Source organism: Eretmochelys imbricata, chromosome 6, assembly GCF_965152235.1.
Source record: "Eretmochelys imbricata isolate rEreImb1 chromosome 6, rEreImb1.hap1, whole genome shotgun sequence".
NCBI classification, from domain to species: Eukaryota; Metazoa; Chordata; order Testudines; family Cheloniidae; genus Eretmochelys; species Eretmochelys imbricata.
Window position 1 is genome coordinate 118,830,178 of NC_135577.1, and position 16,700 is coordinate 118,846,877.

General features: G+C 40.9%; 1 protein-coding gene across 1 annotated transcript in view; it reads left to right on the forward strand.

Annotated features, from left to right (window-relative positions):
• Positions 1-16,700, forward strand: part of KCNH5 (potassium voltage-gated channel subfamily H member 5) — a 233,697-nt gene that overhangs the window by 175,404 nt on the left and 41,593 nt on the right. Inside the window, exon 10 of the mRNA XM_077820578.1 lies at positions 12,586-12,782. Coding sequence (XP_077676704.1) covers positions 12,586-12,782 — 197 coding nt within the window. The remainder of the gene's footprint in view (positions 1-12,585; positions 12,783-16,700) is intronic.

Here is a 16,700-nt window from a genome sequence, read left to right on the forward strand (position 1 = left end):
GACTGTCACTTCTGTGCTTCAGCTGAGAGATCATGTGTTCCTCTTCCCTATGGGGTGCTCTATCCAAATAATATATATCAAGTCCGAATCTCTTGTATGACCTGGTGTGCCTCCTAGTCCACCTCTCCCACTTTGCTCACTGCCTTTGTGTGACTCTGTCTGAGGATCTCACAGTGCTTTACATACATGAATTAATTCATTCTCACCACCCCGCTTTCGCCTCCTGCAGCCATGTTGCTCAGTAGGTTTGGTGTCCCAGACAAGTATTTTCATTGGACTTACAGTAGGGATGCGCTTGACCCTTTGTGTTTAGGGGCAGGGCTTTGGAGCCGAGGTCCTCATCTTTAGAATTTGCTCCCCTTAAAAGCTCATGAGAGCCTGGATCTAGTGAGCTTCAGGGCAGGATGGAGGACCTAGTTATTTTGTTTAGTTCTGTTACGCTTTCGTTCTTGTTTTGTGCCTTAATTTTCTGTAATTAAGGTACCCGGCTGCTGTAGCAATAGGCATTATAGAAATGAGTAAATTGAGTGAATAATTCAAATTGAGCCCTGTGATCTGCAAAGTCTGGGATTCTTTAATGAAAATACCCTGGTGTGCCATTAAGTTCTCTCTGTTACGACCTTCATTTTCCTCTACCGTCTGAGTGAAATAACTGCTAATCAACTAGCTAACAAACCAAATTCATCTCTGGTGTAAAATGAAGCTGGAGAAAATGAAGCAGAATACAGCTTAGTAATTTTACCATGTTACATTTGCAACTGCAAGAATAACCGGCAAGGGTAAGCAATCTTATGTCTAATTGTCATAAACTTTGCTGATAAGTCAGGCCACGCTGAGAACTCTATTCCGTAATTTTCCAGTCACAAATAGAACTTGATAGAGTAACTAGAATTGCTTTATATGCGGAAATGTGGCACCAAACAGGTTTCAGTAAATGCAAGCTAATGAAATCAGGTGTCCACTCACATGGGGCAGATAGTAGTTCACCCTACTGCAGTTACATACAATTTGCGTCTGGCAAAGAATCTTATGTAAGTGGTAGTGTTAAATGCTGACCAAGTATTTCTAGATGCTCCCTTTAATAGTATGGTTTACTGTAGAACTCAAAGAATTGCTTTAAACCTGAAGATTAAGTAACGTATTTTGAAAAAAATGTTATGCCAGAAGAAAGGTAATGACTTTACACTTAAATGTTGATTCTGGGAACTGATCAAAAATAATTTGGTTCAACCCAAAAGGCTGATTAAAATATAATAAGGAGCTGAATTCCTAGGCGTGATTGATCCCTGTTGAATGAAAGCAGTTTTGGTAGCCCAGGTAGTATGAATATATGACAGCTTGTACTTCATCTACACTAGTGATCTTACCCCACATGTAATCAGATAAATTGTCTATTTTAATGTGATGTATGTCAGTTTTTATATGTGTTCTTCATATAATCCCACTACATCCCTGTTGTTTATTGGATTTTTTATTTTACCAGAAGCCCAGACCTTCAGTTATTAAGCTTCCTTTAAACAGGGTCACATGTTATCTTTTAAGGCATTATTTCTTCCTAGTGGAATTAGAAACTGAATATTACCAAATATCAGACATGAACATCAGGGAAAGCTCACCATAGCAAGTGGCATATAATTCATTGGTTTTAGTAAGGTATTTGAAAATTGGGAATGATTTTTTCCACCCCATATTGCAGCTGTATTCTGAGGTTCAAAGGGATAACAAATTGATTCTTCTAGCAAATAGCATGAGGCGAATCCTAGGAGGTGCCGATCAATTACAACTCCCAGTGAAGTCAGTGCTCAGCGGCTTTTGGATTTATGCAAGTAGGCTTTAGAATTGCAGTATTAGGAATCCATCCATCAGCCCTATTAACATTTTGAATTTACTTGATGTTATGCTGAGCGAATGTTGCTGTGGAATTGAATTGTCATCCTCTGGTCAGATCTAATATAAACCTTTTCCTCTTCCTGGTGGTTCCTTATTGTTGCTTGTTTCTTTGAATAGGTTTTATTTACTGTGATAGACCCAGGCCAGTTGGGTACAGCAGAGTAGCAGAAGGCAGATATACTGGCCACTGGATTAACAGTTTTCTGTTCCCTGACTGACCAGAGCAGGGGCTGCTCCAGGCTAATGAGAACACCTGACTCCAGTTAACCTGCAAAGAGTCAGGTGAGGCCATTAAGCTAATGTGACCACCTGACTCTATTTAAGGCCCCTCTGATACTATAAAAGGGCTCACTCCAGTCAGGCAGAGAGGAGCCAGAGGAGAGGAAGTGCAGCTGAAGGGCTGGTTACTGAAGACACCCTCAAGTCATTGGTAAGGGAGCCCTAAGGTAAGGGTGAAGAAGGGAGAAGCAGGAGAGCTGTGGGGAAGTGGCCCGGGGAAGTGGCCCAGGGAAATGGAGCAACTCTGGCGGTAAAAGGTTGGCTGCCAACAGCTGCTACCATTAGGGTCCCTGGGCCGGAACCCGGAGTAGAGGGCAGGCCCAGGTTCCCCCCAACTCACCACTACAGAAACACCTCCTGGGAGGGGAAAACAGGCCCCTGTCAGGACAGGAGGCTAAACTGTTTTGGCATGAGGCCGTAGGAGCAGCAGAGACTGTGGGAATTCTCTCACCAACTTCCATTGCTGGCTTATGATGAAAAGGGCTCAGTAGACTGTATCCCTGGCCCTAGAGAGAGAAAGGCTACGTGGAGGGTTGCAGTGAGCCTCTGAAGCTAGCATAAACTTCCTGGACATGCGGGACCCACAGGGACAAGGTCGGAGTTGTGCCACGTTATATTTTGTATTTTAATAATTATTTACAAAAAAAGCTTTACCAGTGTTCAGCTGGCTTTCTGCACGTGTTCCATACCATTGTTGCTTTTTCTCTCCATTGGCCATTTTTGAACCCATTGCTGTTTTTCCAAAGTGCTTGAAATGACCTCTTTCATTCTGTCATTTTATGTAGTACCATGCAGCAGGTAGGCCCAGGTTTTCCAAAGGAGCTCAGGGCCAGACTTTCAAGTGTTCAGTGACCACAATTATGGCCAGATTTTCAAATGAGCTCTGCTCCCATTTGGGTACCAAAATAACAGTTGGATTTTCAGCTGAGCGCTTTGTTGAAAATTTAGCCAAGAGGGTCCAGTTATACTTCCACTGTAGTCAGTGGCAAAACATCCATTGACTTCAAGACCTACAGGCCCAGACCCCACTATGTTTTCTAGGGCTTAAGACAGAAAGTCAAAAATATATGAATGAACCAATCAAAGCATTTCATGTTACATGTTTTCTCCTATATTTATTTTTGATTATTTAGAGTTGGCCAGTTCCTTCATGCTTTAGTGTAGATTCATAGATTTTAAGGTTAGAAGGGACCTTAAACTAATCTAGTGTAACCTCTGACATAACACAGGCCATGATCATGGCTAAAATATTTAGACACACTAGACTAAATCCTGAGATGGGATATATATGTGCAACACCCAACAATATAATTTTAGGCTTTGCAGGTGGTCAGTTAGGAGTCATCCTAAATTACCAGCAAATACTGTATCTTCCAGCAGTTGCTGTGTAGCCCTTGGTGCAGAATTTACTATGTTACATGTAATTGCTCTTCTTCATCAACATTTTACTGGCACATACCCAGGTTCGGTATTTTATGATTTCACTTTGCAGCCAGAGATTCAGGATAATATTGCATTAACTGCCTAGAAACATGGACTCTGCAGCTCTTCTCAGCCATTTAGATAATGACAGCCCTCCTATAAACGCCGCCCAGGTCCTTGATGAATAGAGCATTTGTTAGAGAATTGTTTACATTTTAATATTTTATCAGTGGGGAGATGCAGAGCTTTAACACAAATTAAATCTTAATTCATGCAGTTTCCTCTCAATGTGTTAGGTTTGGAAAAGATTTTCTAGGCATTGTAGTCTTTAGATAACTTTTTACATTTTTAAATTGAGTCCAAATACATTGCTCCAGCAGCGTTCAGCCATATAGTGCTGTTAACAGGATATTATGTATTTTTGACACCTGATGCCCTTTTGCTGAAAGTTGGTCTTTGGCTGATTAAAACAACTGAAAGGAAACATCTGAGAAAATCCATCTGAAGGTGGGTGAAACTAGGCATGTGTCCTGTGGAGTATTTCCTGTATGAATAAACAGCTGTTATAGAACAACAAACAAACTGTCTGGTGGTTTGTATCATTCCCTGATTTTGGCCCATGTACCATTCTCAACGCACAACACAAATAACAGGGTTGTATGCTTATGAGATTCATGGGAACAAAGTACCTATATCCCACAGTCTACTGCAGCATCAGGCTGTACTCCCTTCCGTATATGGGGCGATGGCTGATGAATTTGCACTGTTGTGGATCCAGCAGCATCACACGAACCCCTTGTGAATCCAGTCTCTGAGCCACCATAAATCTGTGACCCATTCTGAGCAGAAAGTGCGAACTCGCTGTCCCCAATCTTCAGGCTTCCAGCCTTAACTGAGACCTGTCCTGGCTCTCCTTAGACCATGTCCAGCCACTCATATCTGTCTCCCTTTTGCTCCTGTCCTGGGAGGTGTTTATCTTGGTAGCCATAATTTCAGAAAGGAAGATTGGGCCCTTTTATCTGTTTTTCCTTTCTACATAATTTTTACCAGGAGATTTTTTCCCCCCGTATCTGCCTAGACTTCTTCCTATCCGGCTCTCACATCTACTAGGATATTTCTCTGCTCAGTTTCTGTTGCCAGTTTAAGATGGAGACATATATATGGGGTGTGTGTGTATATATATATATCTCTATATATATCTCTCTATATATTTATATATATATAGACATGTGCAGGGCTCTGAAAGTCTGCTTAACTGGAACCTTTGTGAACCTTCTGTGAGCGTCTTTGCAGGCCCCAAGCAAGTTGATAAGTCTTGTAGCTTTGTTCTTCGTTGGGGAGGTCAGAGTATTTACTGCAGAATCTTACAAATTGGCAGTTAGCCAATCAAGCATGGCTGTGCTGAAAATCTGGCCCCAAACCTTACATGTTTCTAACCAGTTTCAAAAATGCTGTCATTACCAATTGGATGTCTAGTTAGATGTTAAGGAGACTGGGAAATATGCTTCCATGTGAAAAAAATTTTAAATGTAACCCGAGGTCTGAGTTCTCCCAGAACACGTTTTCCAAGAAAATGACCTTGTTATGTATACTTAGAACTCCTCAGGCTTAATCCAACAGATAATTTAGAATTTATACCAGATAGTTCCCTTCTAAAAACTCTGAGTGAGTAGGGCTTTGTCTACCTTCAAATATAGTATTGATTTATCTGTTAAAACTAGATAAAACAATGCAACCATCCCTATTGTGTGCACAGGTGTATTGTTGTAAAAGTGCTTTACACTGGTGTAACTTTTCCCACACGGGACGGGGCATAACTATACTGGTACAAAGCGTCTTCATATCAGTGAAACTACATCCAGGCCAGGGGGTCTACCTCAGCAGTGCACGTAGGGCGGTACATTACGGGCTCTCCTGGGAACCGCAGCGGGGAAATGAGCAGAACATGGGGTCACTGGGCGGCCCCATGCCAGCAGCCCCTCTGGTGTGGCTGCTGTACTGCCCCAGCCTTGCCCCCAGCCCTGTCCTCCAGCGGGGCTGCTGTACAGATGGAGGAGACCCTGCGTGGAAGGGCTGGGGCGATACAGCCATGCTGGAAGAGCTGCGGGCGTGGGACCATGCTCCTTTCACCGCTGCGGTTCCGAAGGTGCAGCAGGAGGAGGACAGAGGGGCCCCCCATCCCTAGATAAGGGGGGTGGATCATGGGGAGGGGACAGGGAGGGCATGGGGCCCCTGGGCTAGGGGCGAGGCAGGGAGGAGTCACGTGGGGGTCATGTGAGGAGGTCACGTGCCCCCCAGGTGCCCTCCCGTACCTGTAAGAAATGGATTACACTTGCACCACTGGTCTACCTGTGTAACTATTGCAGTAAAAAAAAATCACAATTCTAACTGATAGAGCTAAACTGATACAATTTTCAAGTGCAGACCCAATCTCAGTCTGTCTTTTAGTCCAAAAATCAACGTAACGGTAGTAACCACATGAACATCCAGGGCCTGATTCTCTTTTGCCTTTTGCTTTGTGTAGTCATTTACACTAGTAAAAAGTGCATGTAAAAAACTACCCATTTTGGTTTGGTAGCTTTCACATTTTCACCCACTTTAAGGCCCCTTTTACACCATCAGAGCAGTGGGATGAGGCTTTAGTGATAATGGGAATCAGAGCCATAGTGATTTACATCCACTTTGCACTGGTGTAATGTCTACACAAGGTGAAAGACAGTGGTGCATCAGGCCCTAGCATGTTGGTGCTACAGGATCCTTTCCTTAAGGCTTGTCAAAAATTATTCCAGAATAAGATAGGGTATGAATTTACAGCACAGTAGCTATTTCTGAATAACTTCCATGCATAGGTCAGGTCTACTCTATAGGGCTAGATGGACCCAAGATACACAACTCCAGCTATGTGAATAACGTAGCTGGAGTTGACGTACCTTTGGTTGACTTATTGCGGTGTCTACACCACACTGGGTCAACGGGAGCAACTCTCCCGTCGACTTACCTTATGCTGCTTGTTCCAGTGGAGTACTGTATACCCTACAGATCTCTCAAAGCAGCCATTTTGCAACACCAGCCCATGGCTATATCTGTACATGCATACCTGCCTAAATACCTAAATTGCAATATGTGCGTGCATATTTGCTTGCATAACTTAGATACATGCTGTTCATTCAACTATATTTGAAAATCTGACTTTTAATTTCAACTAGCTAAATTATCCTTTGCAATTATCTGAAAGGAGAGTGAAAGAGAAATATATGAATATTTGCCATCATTTACTAATAGCCATCAGTGAGCTGGGGATAAAATATAATATGTAATTAGTGTCTGAGTGTTCCCTGATGGGGAAAACTCTATTGTGTTGCAGGATTTTATTTTGTTTTCACTCATTACATTTGTTAACAAATTTGGCTGATTTAACAAGTGTCGCAGCTTTCAAATATTTGGAAAAAGTTCAGAAGAGTCTTGAACTATTTGTTCTTGTTTTCATGCTGTCTGAACACAGTATAATATCACCATGCTTTCGCTGTGCCATGGAAGCTAATGCTCCTATTTATCTTTGTGTTCAAAGAAACATACAGCGTCCGTAAAGTACAAAATGTCAGTGTTACCTTTTGTGTCTGTCCTTTAAATCCTTCCCCACTTCAAGTTACCACACTGCCATTTGACTCAAAAGGCAACTGACTCGTGAATAAATGAATTGCTCTGGATGATTGTAGTGGCTCAGCATCTATTTGATGATCCCACTGCTGTTTTGTTATTTAACAGAACAGCAACAAACATCATGAAAATCTGTTCATTTCTCTGAAGGATGATTCATTTATAAAAGATTTGTGGTACATTGTTTAACACTCAGTATTACACAAGGGTTGCATGTAAATATCATCTACTTTTAACCTTTTATCTTTAATTTGCTGGGTAATATTACCTTGCATTTAGAAAGAAAAGAAACATTTCCCTTACATTGTGGGAGGAGAATGATAAGAGACAACTCAACAATATTGCTTATTTTCAACAGCAGGCTGTAGTTGCTCAAAGCTAAACTCCAATTTTTCCAAGTGCACATCACAAAGAAAAAATAACTGATGCATTGTTGCACATGTTTCAAAAAGTGGTCTATTTTCAATAAATTATATAACTGTGTTGTGTGTGTATGAAACAGAACTGCGTTTATGAACAAGGACAATTAACTACAGAAAGACATTTTAAAATCAGTACATTAGATAAGTGATAAATTACTCATAAATGCTCTGCAATAAGCATTTAAACTTTATGCCATCTCATTTTGTAAAATGCATTAGCTGGATTATGTATTCCATATTCACCCTCATTTTTTAAAAAAATCCTTTGAAAACCAGACTAAGAAAGAAAGCCTTTATAATCTTCATTAGAAGAGACAATTCCAAGATATAGACATTATTTTTTATTGAATGTAAAATAGAGATGAATAAAACCAAGACAAGCATCAGCAATTTTTACTTTACTACAAATAGAAATTCCTATTCATGTTTTGCAAACCTCCAAAGATCTAGTGAATAATATTATGCACATACAATACCATAGACAGTACACAGAAATAAAACCCCGGACCACATGGAACAATGAGATCAGTTTGATCAGCTAGATTGTTAATTTGGTTAGTGTATGTAGTTCCCAAAACAAAGCTGCAAAGTATCCTTAGAAAATGTTGCAAATATTTGAGAGTGTGGGTGATAAAAAATATTATACATGTACTATCGTTCTTCCCTTGGGAAAATAAAGTCTCCAAGCTATAAAATAAACCTTCACCGGGGCCCAATCCAAGGGCTATTGAAATCAATGGAGAGAGTGCTAAGAAACCTCTTTCTTAGATGCCTGGCTGGTGTGTCTTGCTCACATGCTCAGGGTCAAACTGATCGCCGGATTTGGGGGTCAAAAAGGAATTTCCCCCCAGGACAGATTGGCAGAGGCCTTGTGGTTTTTTCGCTTTCCTCTGCAGCAAGGGGCACGGGTATCATCTGAGCATATTTCACCTCTTCATTTTCCTGCCACGGCAAGGGCCCCGGGCATTGGTGGCACCTCACTCTTTCCTGGTCTTGGCCTGTGGCTCACAACAGTTCACTCTCCTGAGGACTGAAATGCTTTTGTTTAACTAAAGTAATTTGGCTCAATATAGGGATATCTGGGTGAAATGTAATCGCCTGTGATTGACAGGCGTTCAGTTCTAGATGATCTAATGGTCCCATCTGGCTTTAATCTCTATGAAAAGACTTTACTGGGTTTTGAATTAGACACCAAATCCCTTATACTTTGTTTCCTTTTAAGGGTCCTAAAAATGTTTGTAACTTTTGTTAAAATCAAGGTGAGCATTTTGTAAGAAATGAGGAGGATACTTCTGAACGCCACCCTCATTTTATACATTCACTTTTTCTACAGTGGCTGCTTCAGGTAATTTGGGTATCAGGCACAGTCCAAATATTGGACCTCACTCAGCATATTGCTAGAAAAGCAATTAGGCAAGAGAAGGGAATTTTGGCTACTCAAAGGGGGTGTCTTCCCAACTGTTAACCACTGTCAGAACAGCTATGTTAGGGCTCAAACTTGCCAATAATTATGCATATAACTTGCCACATATGAGTTAAGTTATTCATGTGTGCAAATATCCTTTTTGAGATGGAGTGACCAGCACTGCAGATCTACACTTCAGATCTGCCACTTCTCTGGTTTACAGTAAATATGAGGAAAGGTTTTAATCTTGAGATATTTGTCATGACACTTGGTTCTAGCTGTGACATTGAACCATGTGTCTTTTCTTTTATGCAAAACTGGACTGTCACATTCCGGGGTACGATCCAGATCAGTGTGCGGTTGTATCGCTGCCTGCCCCATAACCTTGGGTGCCTCACAATGCTTTGCTGTTGTAGTTCCCAGCACGGGATGTTCACAAACAGCCAAACAGCATGCAGGTCACAGTCTGGGTGTCTGTGTATAGGTGCAGCCCTGGTCCAGCATGCTTTGTATTTCTGTGCAAATTTGCTCTTATGCCTTGCCAGTGGTGCGGTAGGACCTGCTGGGATGGCTGTAATCCTACAGTAATGGTCATATAAGTTAGCAAGTGAGTCTTCCCTGGTTTGCTAGAAAACACTTGTCTATGTTCTTGCAGCACAGATAACACCTCTGCCTTTTCAACTGGTGTTAACTCACCATAGAGATCAATGCTTTCCATGGGTGAGTCAGGCTGACGTTCAGTGAGGTAATGTGCCTCAGTTTCCCTTTCTACACAACAGCTTGTGTTGACCATAGCTTGCCTGCTGTGATAAGCTTTAAATCTGTTTACATGCACTAGCTGTGGGACACCATTACCATGCGACCTTTTAACATGATCTGTATCTTCATTCACCTCTTCTGTCACTGCAAAAGGTCCTTCCCAAGAATTCTGCATTTTAGTGCTTAGCACTAACCACAAATCCTCCATTTCAAAAGAGCATTTACAAGTATGTTGGCCATACTGCACCTTTTGTTTGGACTGTTCCTGAGATTAGTCTGATCCATTTCCATTAAGTCCATTAACTTCTGTAACAGTGTACCCTTCTCAGGAGTCTCAGCTAAGATCCCTCACTTCTCTTCCATATAGAAGATCAAATGGGGCAAACCCTGCTGACTCTTGGGGCACTTTCCTATAAGCAAATAGCAAATAGGGTAACAATCCGTTAGTGACATTGTCCCAGACTCCGGTTCTCCTATTTGATTCTGAGCCTAGATTTTAGAATTCCATTGAACCTCTCCAACAGACCATTTGTCTCTGGGTGATATGGGATGGCTTTTAGTTGTTTTGCCCCAAACAACTTCCATAACTCGATAGCTGAGACCTGAAATTTGACCCACAGTCAGGTAAAATCTCCCTAGGGAAATCCAATCTGCTAAAAATAGCGAAAATTGCTTTTGCGACAGAATCAGCTTCAGACCAGTGAAGAGTTGTCACCCAGAATGTGATATGTACCTATCATTTCACTTTGCAACATCCAAATAAAATGAATAGTTTGAGCCACTACCTTCCTAATAGCTTTGGCCAGACCAAGCTTTGGAGGCATGGATTTTATATACACTAGTACCTGTAAATGTTCAGATATTTAGTTTTGTCTTAATCTAGATGGTAAAGTCTTCAAGGCAGGAATGAGGTCTTCAAATATGTTTCTACAGTGCCCATCCAGTGGGGCTCTGATCCTGATTGGGCTTTTGGACAATACTGTAGCATCGATAATTAATAATATTTCATCTAGAAAAATCACTTAATCTAATTGTTAGCAGCACTGGTCAAATGGCAGAAAATCAGATTGTCAAATACAACTAAATATAAGTACAATGTTCAGTTCACTAAGATTTGTGGGGTCAGTTTGTTTGTTGTTTGCAATTTTTCATTGCAATGACTGTTGGACATTCTTCAGAATGTTCACAAATTCCCAATATTTCACAAATTTTAGAGCAGATGATTGTGCAGCTGAAAACAACATAAAACACAAGCTCATTACAAATTACTTACCATTTGTTATTCTCCTGTTTAAAAATAAAATGTCATTCAGTTAGGGAGTAAAAACAGATGCCCAACTGCACAACACAATTCGAAAATATTTAATGCAAACAGTCATGGACAACAAGTAGTTAGAAAATTATTTGTCAGAACTATTCAGTGAATGCAAATGAACAGGTTCATTCACAGGAATCAGGGTGTATTTGTGAATGATTTGCTAGCCAAAAAGGGAGTTGATTTTTTTAGCAAATGTTATTCTTAATTAATAGTTTGATTGGCTCTAATCGTTAGATACTTCAGTGAGGCTCAGATTCAGCAAAGCACTTAATAGCACATGCATAGTTGTAGCATGTGCTTAAGAATAAAATTTTCAAAAACTGCCCCCCCATCCAGTTTTTAAAAGGAGCTTAATAAGTCTCATTTTCAAAAGTGACTGTCAAGCTTCCTTCCTCACTCTGAACTCTAGGGTATAGATGTGGGGACCTGCATGAAAGACCCCCTAAGCTTATTCTTACCAGCTTAGGTTAAAAACTTCCCCAAGGTACAAACTTTGCCTTGTCCTTGAACCGTATGCTGCCACCACCAAGCGTTTTAAACAAAGAACAGGGAAAGAGCCCACTTGGAGACGTCTTCTCCCAAAATATCCCGCCAAGCCCTACACCCTCTTTCCTGGGGAAGGCTTGATAAGAATCCTCACCAATTGGCACATGTGAACACAGACCCAAACCCTTGGATCTTAAGAACAATGAAAAATCAATCAGGTTCTTAAAAGAAGAATTTTAATTAAAGGAAGGGTAAAAGAATCACCTCTGTAAAATCAGGATGGTAAATACCTTACAGGGTAATCAGATTCAAAACATAGAGAATCCCTCTAGGCAAAACCTTAAGTTACAAAAGACACAAAAACAGGAATATACATTCCATCCAACACAGCTTATTTTACCAGCCATTAAACAAAAGAAAATCTAACGCATTTTTTAGCTAGATTACTTATAGATTACTTACTAACTTTACAGGAGTTGTAAGGCTGCATTCCTGATCTGTTCCCGGCAAAAGCATCACACAGACAGACCAAAACCTTTGTTCACCCCTCCCTCCAGATTTGAAAGTATCTCTTTCCCTCATTGGTCATTTTGGGTCAGGTGCCAGCGAGGTTACCTTAGCTTCTTAACCCTTTACAGGTGAAAGGGTTTTGCCTCTGGCCAGGAGGGATTTTATAGCACTGTATACAGAAAGGTGGTTACCCTTCCCTTTATATTTATGACAGTGACTTTTGCACTTAGGAGCCTAAGTCTCATTGAAAGAGACCTAGGATCCAAAATTTATTATGCTTTGCAATGCTGAACAGAGCAATGCCTAAATACCTTTAAAAATCTGGGCCTAAATTCAGAATAATTGGGAACTGAAGAAAATTTGGGGAAGGGACTAATTGGTTTGCTGAAGAGCAGTGTATATGTGTGGTTTAATAAATGTGTCCTGCTCTTTTGCAGGTAAAGGCGATGTGTTTGGCGATATCTTCTGGAAGGAAACCACTTTGGCCCATGCGTGTGCCAATGTCCGGGCACTGACGTACTGCGATTTACATATTATTAAACGGGAAGCCTTGCTGAAAGTTCTGGACTTTTATACAGCTTTTGCAAACTCCTTCTCCAGGAATCTCACGCTCACTTGCAATCTGAGGAAACGGGTAATGCACTTGGTCTAATTCTCACCATTTCTAGGGGAAAAGTGATTGAGAACCGCCCACAAAGTCTGTGTGGCAAATAGCAATCCCAAATTTAGTCTTGATGTTTTCAGGTCAGTGCAGATTAACTAGACTTTCAGTAAAAGCTGTGGCTGTTCATTAATGGTGGCTTCTTAAAAGCTCCCTGTAGATCTGAAGTTCAGAGTATCTGCCTATGAGGGTGACATATGAATGACACTTACTTTGTTTTTTCATTCCTTTTACATCATATATAAGGCTGTGTTTTATAGTCCAATATAATCCAAATTATTACTTCTTCCAAGATGAAGTTCACTTTCCCATCTACTAAAATCTAGATCAGAGGCCTTGCTGATGGGACATGGACCAACTAAGAGGAATTTATTGATGTGAAATAATAAATTATACTCCACAAAGGTATTATGTTAATACCCGCTTCTCTTGCTTACTCAGTTTAGAATTTTAATATGTCGAGGTTAATCAATCTTGACAGTGATTTTATATTCACAACTCTCTCTTTTTTTAACCCACCTTCTCATTTTATAATCAATCAGCAAAGCTCACTATCCATGAGTCATTTCAAAGAACACTCGATCTGAAAATTAATTAGCTATAAAGATGTATCTTGAAAATAAGTTAACAGATCCTTTAATTCGCATTGCAGCTGCAAAATTTAATCTTTATGGAGGTGTTCTTAAAGATTGATGAGGATCATATACATTTGATTTGCATAGGAAAATCTCATAACAGTGATTTATAGATTATTGAGCGTTAACTGAAATCCTTTTACAGTTGAAATGGATCTTTTTTTTTCTATAGCTGCATCTAGGGCATCTCATCTGAAGTTACTGTAAGGCTATGATGATTTGTTAAAGACAATTCAGCCATAGAGAAAAAGGAGCTCAATGCTTATAGTAAAATAGGAATTGCGCAGCTGGACTGGTGGTTCATTGAGCCTAGTATCGTTCTGGCAACAGTAGCTTGTACAAAGATGCTGCCCAGAAAAAAGAATGATGGTTCTTTAGTGCTGTCAATGCAGTCAGCAAAGTACAGGATGTAGGGAAGTGACTCAGCAGGGGGAGAGTTGGGAGAGGTTAAAATGGGCCTACAGATGCACCCAGTCTGAGTTAAGGCCGAAAAAGAGAGCACAGCAAAAATCCAGTTTAGGTTTAAGATTGTCATCTTACCCTCTCTTGTAATTCCCACCTTGCTACCTGCAATGTGCTATGAATTGCTAGTCCAGAGCTGAAAACGCTGCTCAAGAACCTGGGCAGAACCAGGACAGATGTGAGACCAGGGAAGAAATGCTTGAAGGCAATTTCATGGGACAAGCTAATACAACTCATGCTGTGTCAAAATATAAATTTTGCTTCTTGTGACTATAAATCTGTCACTTAAACTGACTTCCTGAAACTACACCTTTTCCTCTGGAGGCATGCCAGAGCTTTGCGTTACCGAAAGCAACGTGAACACTTTGCTGACAAAGCCGTAGACTGCAATTCTGCTATTCACATAGCGGAAATCCTTTCCTTTCCTCCAAGGAGGAAGAGGGCCTTCTGCAGTGGGACCAGTGTGCTCCACAAGGTGGGGTGCAATATAAGGGGTGGCTGCACAGATACAGATGTGCAATGCAGAACCGAGTTCCCTGCACGCTAACCCCTACGGACCAGGAGGTGCAGTCTGGCGAGCGCCCACAGTGTGGCTGCATGGAGCACTTAGACATGGATCCTCTGTGTTACAGCCACGGTAGTTACTACGCAGGGGCTGTAGTAATGGTGGGGGAGTGCCTATGCAGGCACTTGACACCCTGATGGTAATGGTGGGAGAATTCTTTTCACTGGTGGAATTACCCAGAGCAAAGCCTGGTATTTGGACTGAGCGTTGGAAGGGAAGATTTGTGCCAGGAGGATTTTCTTGCTGTGGCTGAAAGCAAAGAGGAGCTGAATTTCATAGTGAAGCTTATAAAGAAAGATATGTAGATTGGCTTTCACGGGAGAGGAGAGATAGATCCCTGTTGGGTATGTAGGGAAGCAGTAAATATGAATGGATTGGCAGTAAAAGGTTCTGAAGAACGTGGCTATGTGGAATCACACTTGATGTCTGTCTGTAGCTTCTCAACATCCAGGAGCTAGGTTTGGTGGGGGGAAAGGCCTTTTCCTAAAAGAACAATGCTGGGATATTCAGCCAGTCTGGTGCAGGGATTTCCTGTGCTTCATTCCTAGGCACTAGATAGATTTTTATGCTCTTAAACACCATACCCCAATCCAAAATCCTATTAAGTAAGTGACTTCAGTGGGTTTTGGATTAAGTTCCATTGGCAGAAAATGTTCATGCTTCCCCTTGTGTTCTATACTAGGGACAAAACAGTTAGTTTAAAGGTTCATTTCTTAGAAAATGTGGCCCTAACTATCCAACAGATGGTCCCATCAAGTGGGCAGAAGCAGTCGATCAGGTCACAAGAGATTGGACTGACAGGGCTGCACAATTGTATGACAGCAATTTGTGCAGTAGTCATTTAACCTAAATGGAAAGAAAATCATTTTCTCCTTTAATTGATTTGAACAGAAATATATTTAACACCTTTTTTAGTTAAGTCATCGCTTCTAAGAGTCACCATTTAATTATAACAAACATCAACTGCTGGCTCTTCTGTGCTCAAGAAGATGGTTGTTTGTTTGCTCTCACTGTAGCAAACGCAGAGGTACAGAGAATTGTTCCCCCATCTGGTTTATTGCTTTACACGTGCGCACACATTTCTAAAGCACTCTTTGCTTCAGCAAGCATTAAGATTTAATCCACAGACTGTACAGCAATTGAGGCATTTAAAAGGCTAATAAATTAGTAATAGTACTAAGCCTGAAAGGTTAGTTCCACATGACAAGAAAAGAGACAGACACATTGAGGTGGAGAAATAATGTTTTCTCACTCCCCAATAATATCCAGAGACCTGGCATGTTGAATAACTTACTTAACAGAGTTGTGCAGCATGGTATTACCAACTCAAGATATTTTGTTGTTGTTGTTGTTGTTGGTTAGATAGTTCATCCATCACAATAAATTTATGGGCCCATAAAATGAGAGTGGCTGCTAGCTTTTCAACCTGCAGCGATCTCTCCTGCTCAGAATGGCGAAGTGACTTTTAACCTGCAATTGCAAAGTGTTGCATCTTTCTTTGTGTGCTGAAATGCTCGTGCCCTCTCTAACATCACTAATCCGGACTGCAAGGCAGGAACAGAACTTGGAACTTTTTCCAAGTAGAGAAAATAATTAAACTAGAAATATTCTTGAAAACTGCAATGAGATTCATGTCCATCTCTGAAAACTAAAGTTTAAAGACCAGCGCTTCGAAGGGCCCATCAATCAGTTACTAACTTCCGATGTGGGAGAGAATATTTATAACATGTAATTCATGAAATGCCTTTTGAGAATCTCTGCTCTTTGGATTAGGGCCTTGTTTTACAAGCTTGGCCTGTGGAGCAATCAGAGCAATCAGACCCTGGCGAGTGGAGTTAAAAAAAAATTGTTAGTAAAGAGTCAAACACACAAAAATGAACATACTATTGGCGGCCAACATTTTACAAGACCTATTTTGAGTCAGCAAATAGGTTCCTGAAGAAAACAAGTACTTAGTTCAAATATTTTTAAATACACAGGTTTTCAGTTCTTGCTACCACTTCCAACTAGTGGCAAAATCCCCAGGTAGCAGAGAGACTGTCATATATTATATATTTTGTATGGTGTGCATTACAGTATGGGGTGTTGCCATTGACTTCAGTGAGGCCAATATTTCACCCGTGTTTTTTAAATATAAATGATTGCATGCTGTTATTTTCCACAGTGTCTGATCCAGTGCACAGGATAGATGGTGCTCAGGGACTGAAAAAGGGGTGTGTGATGAATAAG